This window comes from Oncorhynchus clarkii, chromosome 7 (genome assembly GCF_045791955.1).
Source record: "Oncorhynchus clarkii lewisi isolate Uvic-CL-2024 chromosome 7, UVic_Ocla_1.0, whole genome shotgun sequence".
NCBI classification, from domain to species: domain Eukaryota; kingdom Metazoa; phylum Chordata; class Actinopteri; order Salmoniformes; family Salmonidae; genus Oncorhynchus; species Oncorhynchus clarkii.
This window is the reverse complement of record NC_092153.1, coordinates 75,085,602-75,096,969: the sequence shown is the minus strand read 5'-3', so window position 1 is coordinate 75,096,969 and position 11,368 is coordinate 75,085,602. Positions and strand designations below refer to the sequence as shown.

Below are 11,368 nucleotides of genomic sequence, written 5' to 3'. Positions count from 1 at the left end.
TAATACAATTTTATTTGTCACATACACATGTTTAGCAGATGTTAATGTGGGTGTAGCGAAATGCTTGTGTTTCTAGCTCCAACGATGCAGTAATATCTAACAATACACACAATCTAAAGTAAAGGAATTAAGAATATATAAATATTTGGACGAGCAATGTCAGAGCGGCATAGACTAAGATACAGTAGAATAGGACAGAATACAGTATATACATATGAGATGAGTAATGCAAAATATGTAAACATTATTAAAGTGACTAGTGTTTCATATAATTAAAGTGGCCAGTGATTTCAAGTCTATGTGTATAGGGCAGCAGCCTCTAATGTGCTAGTGATGGCTGTTTAACAATATTCATAAAGCGGCTCAAAGTAGGAGTACTGATCTAGGATCAGATATCCCTCTTATTCAATATGATTTAAAAGGCAAAAGTGATCCTAGATGAGCACTCCTATTGATACTCTTTGGGCTGGTTTCCCAGACACAGATGAAGGTTCCCCGGGAAACCGTACGTTTGTGAATACAGGCCCAGGTCCATGTGTACTTGGCCCAGGTCCAGGTCCATGAAAACTGTAGCTCTTTTAATTGTATGAATACAAGTGTTTTGACTCTTTACAATGACTTATTTTACTAGAAGCGGAAGGTTTAATTAGACTTTTCCCTCGCTAGATTGACTTTGTGAAGGAGGATTGGATAACGGGACCTGACAAAATGATCAAATTAAGGCTAGAAGCTCAGTATTTGCTGTTTGGTTTAAACAATGACTGTCAGAATGTCCATGGAGAATAGTGAGCATCAAGGTTGAAAAACTGTCACATAAAAGAAGGGCATTGTGACTGCAAAGAAAGGGACAATAATGTCTATTTCAACATTCAACACAGAGGAGCAATCACCCCCCACCTTCCCACACATTTGTGTGGGACTCACACTCACACAGACACAAAGAAAGAGTCCAACGTGGCTGTCTGCACCAAAAGAAAACTCCATAATCTGGCATTTGATTTTCATGTGATTTTCATATAATGTGTGTCATATCATGAAGTGGCAGTTCACATTTTCCAATTGTTCAATAATGATCTAGAGGGAGAGAGAAAGAGAGAGAGGCAGGGAGAGAGAGGGAGAGAGAGAGGGAGGGAGAGGCAGGGAGGGAGAGCGAGAGAGAGAGAGAGAGAGAGACAGGAACAGAGAGGCAGGGAGAGAGAGAGAGAGAGAGGGAGAGAAAGAGAGCGAGAGAGAGGAAGAGAGAGAGAGCGAGCGAGAGAGAGAGAGAGAGATAGAGGCAGGGAGAGAGAGAGGGAGAGAGAGGCAGGGAGAGAGAGAGGGAGAGAGAGAGAGAGAGAGAGAGAGAGAGAGAGAGAGAGAGGGAGAGAGAGGGGCAGGGAGAGAGAGAGGGAGAGAGAGAGAGAGAGAGAGAGAGAGAGAGAGGGAGAGAGAGAGACAGGAACAGAGAGCCAGGGAGAGAGAGAGAGAGAAAGGGAGAGAGAGAGAGCGAGAGAGAGGAAGAGAGAGAGAGAGAGAGAGAGAGAGAGAGAGAGAGAGAGAGAGGCAGGGAGAGAGAGAGAGGGAGAGAGAGGCAGAGAGAGAGAGCGAGAGAGAGAGAGAGAGAGAGAGAGAGAGAGAGAGAGAGAGAGAGAGAGAGAGAGAGAGAGGCAGGGAGCGAGAGAGGGAGAGAGAGGCAGGGAGAGAGAGGCAGGGAGAGAGAGAGAGAGGGAGAGAGATTCAGGGAGAGAGAGAGAGAGAGAGAGAGAGAGAGCAGGGAGAGAGAGAGGGAGAGAGAGGCAGGGAGAGAGAGAGCGAGAGAGAGGCAGGGAGAGAGAGAGGGAGAGAGAGAGAGGCAGGGAGAGAGAGAGGGAGAGAGAGAGAGGCAGGGAGAGAGAGAGAGGCAGGGAGAGAGAGACAGGGAGAGAGAGGCAGGACGAGAGAGGCAGGGAGAGAGAGAGAGAGAGAGAGAGAGAGAGAGGCAGGGAGAGAGAGAGGGAGAGAGAGAGAGGCAGGGAGAGAGAGGCAGGGAGAGAGAGGTGGGGAGAGAGAGGCGGGGAGAGAGAGGCAGGGAGAGAGAGCGCGAGAGAGAGAGAGAGAGAGAGAGAGAGAGAGAGAGAGAGAGAGAGAGAGAGGCAGGGAGAGAGAGAGAGGGAGAGAGAGGCAGGGAGAGAGAGCGAGAGAGAGAGAGAGAGAGAGAGAGAGGGAGAGAGAGAGAGAGAGAGAGAGGCAGGGAGAGAGAGAGGGAGAGAGAGGCAGGGAGAGAGAGGCAGGGAGAGAGAGAGAGAGGGAGAGAGATTCAGGGAGAGAGAGAGAGAGAGAGAGAGAGAGAGAGGCAGGGAGAGAGAGAGGGAGAGAGAGGCAGGGAGAGAGAGAGGGAGAGAGAGGCAGGGAGAGAGAGAGGGAGAGAGAGAGAGGCAGGGAGAGAGAGAGGGAGAGAGAGGCAGGGAGAGAGAGAGGGAGAGAGAGAGAGGCAGGGAGAGAGAGAGAGGCAGGGAGAGAGAGACAGGGAGAGAGAGGCAGGACGAGAGAGGCAGGGAGAGAGAGAGAGAGAGAGAGAGAGAGAGAGAGGCAGGGAGAGAGAGAGGGAGAGAGAGAGAGGCAGGGAGAGAGAGGCAGGGAGAGAGAGGTGGGGAGAGAGAGGTGGGGAGAGAGAGGCAGGGAGAGAGTGGCAGGGAGAGAGAGGCAGGACGAGAGAGGTAGGGAGAGAGAGAAGCAGGGAGAGAGAGAGAGGGAGAGAGAGGCAGGGAGAGAGAGGCGGGAGAGAGAGGCAGGGAGAGAGAGGTGGGGAGAGAGAGGCGGGGAGAGAGTGGCAGGGAGAGATGGAGATTCCAGCCTCAAATTAATTAAACATCAAATGGAGTGAAAGTGACATTTCCCTCTTTTCTCTACATATGAGAGAAAAATACATTAAAAACATATTTTGGGATGCATTTTTTAGGATACTTTTTCAATTTTTAAAACTGGCCAAAATATATATTTTGCATTTAAAATACAGTACATTATACAGTACATATATTACGGAATGTATTTAAAGAGTATATTCAAATGTAGGTCAAATGTACAGTATATCACAAAAATAACAATGAACTTCACCCAGCCTGATACCACAAACGAATCGGTCAAAAGTCATTCTCCCACTGGGCCAGAGTCGCTTCTGGCATTTTCCTGATGATTGGTGAGGCTCGGAAGCCTTCCCCTCACTTAATGGTGCAGGTTCTTCTTCTTCAGATTACATTTCACTATCCGTCACCTGCTCAGGGTTTTCAGGAGCGTAACATGTAATTATCTCTCCCACACTTGCCTCAAAGGAGAAAGTACTCAGCATCTACAGTATTTCGCAGATGCCGGTTTGGGCATGATTATTGCATGATTCTTGATTCGTTCACATCTGGCATTACACTTTCTCCAATGGGTGGCCCAAAGAGAGCTAACTCAAGGCCACGCCTCCAACAAACCACTCCTCCAAACCCTCTAATGGGCGGATGCAGCCACAATATACTTTATCAAAATCTATTTTATTGTACTTGACACATACCAAAAGCACAAAAAATGCATTTAAATACATTTACATTTCTACAAAAATGACTAACAAAATGACAAGAACAATTTGTTCTTCATTGACTTGCCTAGTCAAATAAAGGTAACATTTCAAAATGAACTACATTTTTTTCATTATTAACTAAGCTGAAGAGAGGCACTAACTATAGTAATTAATCCAATCTTTTGAGATGGGAAAACATGTTTTTTTATGATGTTGAACATGTGCTCTTTAAAATAAACTCAGCAAAAAAAGAAACTTCCTCTCACTGTCAACTGTGTTAATTTTCAGCAAACTTAACATCTGTAAATATTTGTATGAACATAACAAGATTCAACAACTGAGACATAAACTGATCAAGTTCCACAGACATGTGACTAACAGAAATTGAATAATGTGTCCCTGAACAAACAGGGTTGGGGTCAAAATCAAAAGTAACGGTCAGTATCTGGTGTGACCACCAGCTGCATTAACTTCTTTGGGACAGGGGGCAGTATTTTCACGTCCGGATGTAAAGCGTGTCAAAAGTAAACGGCCTGCTACTCAGACCCAGAAGCTAAGATATGCATATTATTAGCTTATCTGGATCGAAAACACTCTGAAGTTTCTAAAACTGTTTGAATCATGTCTGTGGGTATAACAAAACTTATTTGGCAGGCGAAACTCAGAGGACAAACCGTTCAGATTTTATTTTTGCGGTCACTCCCTTTTCAATTACTTTTCATTGGGATTTTTTAATCGACTTTCCTGCAGTTCCTATCGCTTCCACTGGATATCAACAGTCTTTAGAAATTGGTTGAGGTTTTTCCTTTGATAAACAAAGAAGTAACACTGTTCAGAATGAGGCTCGAGTCTAGTGTACTCTCTGTTAGAGGCGCGTGACCTGATAGCACGCTCCACTTTGTTTTCCTCCGGTATTGAATACAATATATCTCGTCTTCAATTTTATTGATTATTTACGTTAAAAAATACCTAAAGTTGTATTACAAAAGTAGTTTGAAATGTTTGGACAATGCTTACAGGTAACGTTTGAGATATTTTGTAGTCACTTTGCGCAAGTTGGAACCTGTGTTTTTCTGGATCAAACGCGCCAAATAAATTGACATTTTGGAGATATATATATATATATCGACGGAATTAATCGAACAAAAGGACCATTTGTGATGTTTATGGGACATATTGGACCATGACGGACCCTCCAACTCCAAATTGATCCAGCTTCAGAGTACAGGCCTCGATGTAACGCTCATTCCTTTGACGATAAACGCGAATCCGACCATCACCCCTGGTGAGACAAAACTGCACTTTTTGCCAGTCCTGTCTGGTCCAGCGACGATGGGTTTGTGCCCATAGGCGACGTTGTTGCCGGTGATGTCTGGTGAGGACCTGCCTTACAACAGGCCTACAGCCCTCAGACCAGCCTCTCTCAGCCTAGAAGATCTAAGGATCTTCTGAAGTGCAAAACTATGTGGAATTAAGAACCACTTTGTCCACCCTGTAGACTAGACGTCATAGCCATGCATTTCTGTCAGGCATTACATGCATTTCTGTCAGGCATTACATGCATTTCTGTCAGGCATTACATGCATTTCTGTCAGGCATTACATGCATTTCTGTCAGGCATTACATGCATTTCTGTCAGGCATTACATGCATTTCAGTCAGGCATTACATGCATTTCTGTCAGGCATTACATGCATTTCTGTCAGGCATTACATGCATTTCAGTCAGGCATTACATGCATTTCAGTCAGGCATTACATGCATTTCAGTCAGGCATTACATGCATTTCTGTCAGGCATTACATGCATTTCTGTCAGGCATTATATGCATTTCATTCATGGCATTACATGCATTTCAGTCAGGCATTACATGCATTTCTGTCAGGCATTACATGCATTTCTGTTAGGCATTACATGCATTTCAGTCAGGCATTACATGCATTTCAGTCAGGCATTACATGCATTTCTGTCAGGCATTACATGCATTTCTGTCAGGCATTACATGCATTTCAGTCAGGCATTACATGCATTTCAGTCAGGCATTACATGCATTTCAGTCAGGCATTACATGCATTTCTGTCAGGCATTACATGCAGTTCTGTCAGGCATTACATGCATTTCTGTCAGGCATTACATGCATTTCAGTCAGGCATTACATGCATTTCAGTCAGGCATTGCATGCATTTCAGTCAGGCATTACATGCATTTCAGTCAGGCATTACATGCATTTGAGCAAAGTTGCAAGTGTATGTACATGTATTTGAAATACATTTTATGTGAACACACTGACACACTCCAGCCACATGAGGTCTAGCATTGTCTTGCATTAGGAGGAACCCAAGGCCAACCGCACCAGCATATGGTCTCACAAGTGGTCTGAGGATCTCATCTCGGTACCTAATGGCAGTCAGGCTACCTCTGGCGAGCACATGGAGGGCTGTGCGGCTCCCCAAAGAAATGCCACCCCATACCATGACTGACCCACCGCCAAACCGGTCATGCTGGAGGATGTTGCAGGCAGCAGAACGTTCTCCACGGCGTCTCCAGACTCTGTCACGTCGGTTACATGTGCTCAGTGTGAACCTGCTTTCATCTGTGAAGAGCACAGGGCGCTAGTGGCGAATTTGCCAATCTTGGTGTTCTCTGGCAAATGCCAAACGTCCAGCACGGTGTTGGGCTGTAAGCACAACCCCCACCTGTGGACGTCGGGCCCTCATACCACCCTCATGGAGTCTGTTTCTGACCGTTTGAGCAGACACATGCGCATTTGTGGCCTGCTGGAGGTCATTTTGCAGGGCTCTGGCAGTGCTCCTCCTGCTCCTCCTTGCACAAAGGCGGAGGTAGCGGTCCTGCTGCTGGGTTGTTGCCCTCCTACGGCCTCCTCCACGTCTCCTGATGTACTGGCCTGTCTCCTGGTAGCGCCTCCATGCTCTGGACACTACGCTGACAGACACAGCAAACCTTCTTGCCACAGCTCGCATTGATGTGCCATCCTGGATGAGCTGCACTACCTGAGCCACTTGTGTGGGTTGTAGACTCCGTCTCATGCTACCACTAGAATGAAAGGACCGCCAGCATTCAAAAGTGACCAAAACATCAGCCAGGAAGCATAGGAACTGAGAAGTGGTCTGTAGTCACCACCTGCAGAACCACTCCTTTATTGGGGGTGTTTTGCTAATTGCCTATAATTTCCACCTGTTGTCTATTCCATTTGCACAACAGCATGTGAAATGTATTGTCAATCAGTGTTGTTTGATTTCACAGAAGTGTGATTGACTTGGAGTTACATTGTGTTGTTTAAGTGTTCCCTTTATTTTTTTGAGCAGTGTATATCGAAATGTATATTTTTTCCGTATGGGTCTATCTGGAAGACTTGTGTGCAATTGTGGGTAAAATCTGTATTTAGGATGGATGCCCGAGTTTGTGTTCCTTAAGCCATGTATTTCTCTGTTCTCTTTATCTCTGCCGCCCACCACCCCACCACTTTCACACAGCAGCAAAGCAAATTCACTCCTGCATCTGTTCATGGTTGTGGAGATACATTGAGGACAAGAGTTCAGATTGGGATGGTGTTAGCTTTAGTGATAACAGCTAATTAGTAAAGCCATAGTATTTGATTTGATTCCAGCCATGAGACTACATTGAAGTATAGGAAACATGTTCTGGGTTGGAATAAAAGGAAGTGAGTGATATTATGTTTTAGGATATTTTCCAAGTGTTAAGTGGCTGATGTTTTAGATTTGGATACTTGACGGAAGGGAAGAAAATAACATGTTCTGTGTCGGAGAAAAAGAGTCGGTAGCAGCCTATTTCACTTTTCACTTTTTTTTTATTATGGAGATTTAAAATAAAATACGTATTGTGACACAAAATGATGTCACTGGCAAGGAAAGAAAGAACCAGCAGAAAAAAAGAGGAAGAAACCAAAGCAATCCTCATCATCATCAAACCTAAAAGCTAAACAATACCATTTTAATAAAAATGCACGTCCATTGTAAGAAGCAAAACATTTATTCTTGTTCTTTCATAAATAGCAAACCTGTCAAATAGCTGATGGGCAACTTAAAAAAATATGTTGATAACAATTACAAAATAAAAATAACGGCTTTACAAATTAAATAACTACAATTGTCAGGCTTATATATTAACTTGAATGTTATTATATTTCCATTACAACAAATTTTTTTAATTATTCTACAGTGAAAATAAGAACATCTTTCTCATCAAATCTTTATCACAGAACTTAAAGATGAGAGAGACACAACAGAAACACCCAAGAAGATAGTGGAAACCTTGAAACCCACAACTATGTTACTATAAAACATATAGTTTGTTTTTTAGATCCCTCTTCATGTTGAGTGGGTGAATATTGACAATTTACATGACCAGGTGAATTTAAAAAATCGAATCAACAAAGAATGTAGACAAGGATTTTTGAGGCAACATGAGTGTTCAGTATGTGTCTGTCTCGCTTTTCCTCATTCCCATTTCTCTCTCTCCCTCTCTCTCTCTCTCTCACCTCTCTCTCTCTCTCTCTCTCTCCCTCTCTCTCTCTCTCTCTCTCCCTCTCTCTCTCCCACCTCTCTCTCTCTCTCTCTCTCTCTCTCTCTCTTTCTCCCACCCCTCTCTCTCTCTCTCTCTCTCTCTCTCCCTCTCTCTCTCTCTCTCTCTCTCTTTCTCCCACCTCTCTCTCTCTCTCTCTCTTTCTCCCACCTCTCTCTCTCTCTCTCTCTCTCTCTCTCTCTCTCTCTCTCTCTCTCTCTTCCATTTAATGATCTGCAGGACACAGACTCTGTATTGTGTTTTTGATGTAACTTTATTGGAAAAATCATACCAGTGAGCACAGATTTAATGCAAGATGGAGTGTGTGAAGTACTCCTTTGAAATCCACCTGCACAGCCTGTTAAAATTCACAAAACACACATACACAAACGCTCACACACTCACATGCACACAGACACACCCAAATGCACACGCGCACACATACGCACAGTAGCACACGCATACACTCCCACACACATGCAGGCACGCAACCACACACACAAGATACACTTTGAAATACAAACCAATGACTTACAGGTAATACTAAAGGAGAGGAAGAAAAGCTATCTGGACTTCGAATTCCCAATTTGATCAAAGTGATATTTACAATCACACTGTGACAGCTTGGTAAACCTCCACAGGTCTTTCATTAAAAAAAGGTTGAATTTATGTAATTATCCTTTCCCACCCATTCACTTTGTATTGTTATAAGTCACAGACCCTAAAGCAAAGCAACAGTAACATCAAGGCCTGTGTGCTGAAACAGAAAAGTCAAAGAAAATGTAGCAAGCGAGAAAGAAATAAAAACAACAACAAGAAAATAAAACATAATACATGTTTTAAATGATTAAATGAGAAGAAGAAGAAGAAGAAGAAGGAAAAGAAGAAGAATGCTTTTTGCTAATTTTATTCAAATTTAAGCTCAGTTTAGTCCCTGAGGGGGACTATATTCATGGTTCTTCAATTTCTCTTTACTCTGAGACAAATATGAGAGCTCTAGAATCAGGCAGAAGAAGAAATACGCTGAGAAAAAAAAATCGCTAGTAGTCATCGGAACTTTGCACAAATCTTTCTAAAAACCGAAAAGATTACATTGACAAAAAAAGGGTGGTGGTTGGTGGTGGTAGGAGTGGGTTGGGGGGTTGGTGGTAGGAGTGGGTTGGATGGTTGGGGGGTTGGTGGTAGGAGTGGATTGGGGGGTTGGTGGTAGGAGTGGGTTGGGGGGTTGAGGAGGTGGTGGTAGGAGTGGGTTGGGGGTTTGGTGGTAGGAGTGGGTTGGGGGGTTGGGGGGGTTGGTGGTAGGAGTGGGTTGGGGGGTTGGTGTTAGGAGTGGGTTGGGGGGTTGGGGGGGTTGGTGGTAGGAGTGGGTTGGGGGGTTGGTGGTAGGAGTGGGTGCGGGGGTTGGTGGTGGTAGGAGTGGGTTGGGGAGGTGGGGTGTTGGGGAGGTGGTGGTAGGAGTGGGTTGGGGGGTTGGTGGTGGTAGGAGTGGGTGGGGGGGTTGGTGGTGGTAGGAGTGGGTTGGGGGGTTGGGGAGGTGGGGGGTTGGGGTGTTGGGGGGTTGGTGTTGGTAGGGAATGTTAGGAGGTTGAGGGCTGACTCCCTGGTGTCTTTTCTTGTCGACGGCGACCTCCAGTTTCAAGTGAGGTAGAGTGGCTTGTCCCTGGCTATCATGCTGCCACTGAAAAAAAGAAGAGAGGGGGATGGTGAGAAGAGAAGGAGGAATCGGAAAACAAGAAGAGACAGAAAGGGTGTGAAGAGAAGGAGGAATCGGAAAACAAGAAGAGAGGGAGACGGTGAGAAGAGAAGGAGGAATCGGAAAACAAGAAGAGACAGAAAGGGTGTGAAGAGAAGGAGGAATCGGAAAACAAGAAGAGAGGGAGACGGTGAGAAGAGAAGGAGGAATCGGAAAACAAGAAGAGACAGAAAGGGTGTGAAGAGAAGGAGGAATCGGAAAACAAGAAGAGAGGGAGACGGTGAGAAGAGAAGGAGGAATCGGAAAACAAGAAGAGACAGAAAGGGTGTGAAGAGAAGGAGGAATCGGAAAACAAGAAGAGAGGGAGACGGTGAGAAGAGAAGGAGGAATCGGAAAACAAGAAGAGACAGAAAGGGTGTGAAGAGAAGGAGGAATCGGAAAACAAGAAGAGAGGGAGACGGTGAGAAGAGAAGGAGGAATCGGAAAACAAGAAGAGACAGAAAGGGTGTGAAGAGAAGGAGGAATCGGAAAACAAGAAGAGAGGGAGACGGTGAGAAGAGAAGGAGGAATCGGAAAACAAGAAGAGACAGAAAGGGTGTGAAGAGAAGGAGGAATCGGAAAACAAGAAGAGACAGAAAGGGTGTGAAGAGAAGGAGGAATCGGAAAACAAGAAGAGACAGAAAGGGTGTGAAGAGAAGGAATAAATAAAACACAGATTTCCCCTTCCCCTTTGAAGTACAGTAGGGACAATTATAAAACTAAAATTGAAGGAATAAAGCATGCCATGTGTTTGTTGGAGTACATTCCAAACAGATGTGCCTAACAGAAGTTTTGATAGCTATTCAGTTAACACTAGAACCGCTAAAGAAGTCATTTTGACTGCACATTATTTATTTATTTTTATACTCTGCCATTTTTTAAGTCATGCCCCCCTCTGTCCTTGACTTTTCCTAAATAAGTCTATATAACAAACTGTTGTTGTTAGAATCTTAATATCACAAACAGAACTGTAGTTGGAACCAGTTTAAGGAGGGCATGTCATGTTTTTGAACAGTTTCGCTCCATTGCCCCTCCTTCTCCCAACAGTAGGGTCTGTGCCCCTCCTTCTCCCAACAGTAGGGTCTGTGCCCCTCCTTCTCCCAACAGTAGGGTCTGTGCCCCTCCTTCTCCCAACAGTAGGGTCTGTGCCCCTCCTTCTTCCAACAGTAGGGTCTGTGCCCCTCCTTCTCCCAACAGTAGGGTCTGTGCCCCTCCTCTTCCCAACAGTGGGGTCTGTGCCCCTCCTTCTCCCAACAGTAGGGTCTGTGCCCCTCCTTCTCCCAACAGTAAGGTCTGTGCCCCTCCTTCTCCCAACAGTGGGGTCTGTGCCCCTCCTCCTTCCAACAGTTGAAAGTGCAGTACCCAGGTGGTAATAACCCTTATAATTGCCTCGAAACTGAACCTAAACTCTACCAAAATTAATTTCACACATATGCCAACAGATTAAATAAATTAGGTAAATGATGATTGGGAGAAAAGAGGAGAATGAGGATGAGTTGATGAGCGAGGGGAAGCAAATGCATAATTCTGTAATCACCAATTGTGAATGAAGAACAGGGCGGGCCAGTCTATTGTAC

General features: G+C 44.8%; 1 protein-coding gene across 4 annotated transcripts in view; it reads right to left on the bottom strand.

Moving 5' to 3' along the window:
• Positions 1-8,314: 8,314 nt before the first annotated feature.
• LOC139413844 (TOX high mobility group box family member 2-like) overlaps positions 8,315-11,368 on the bottom strand; it is a 186,172-nt gene continuing 183,118 nt past the window's right edge. For all 4 annotated transcript variants that reach the window (XM_071161638.1, XM_071161639.1, XM_071161640.1 and 1 more), the window contains one exon: positions 8,315-9,737. In XM_071161638.1, coding sequence (XP_071017739.1) covers positions 9,695-9,737 — 43 coding nt within the window. In that variant the 3' untranslated portion in view covers positions 8,315-9,694. The remainder of the gene's footprint in view (positions 9,738-11,368) is intronic.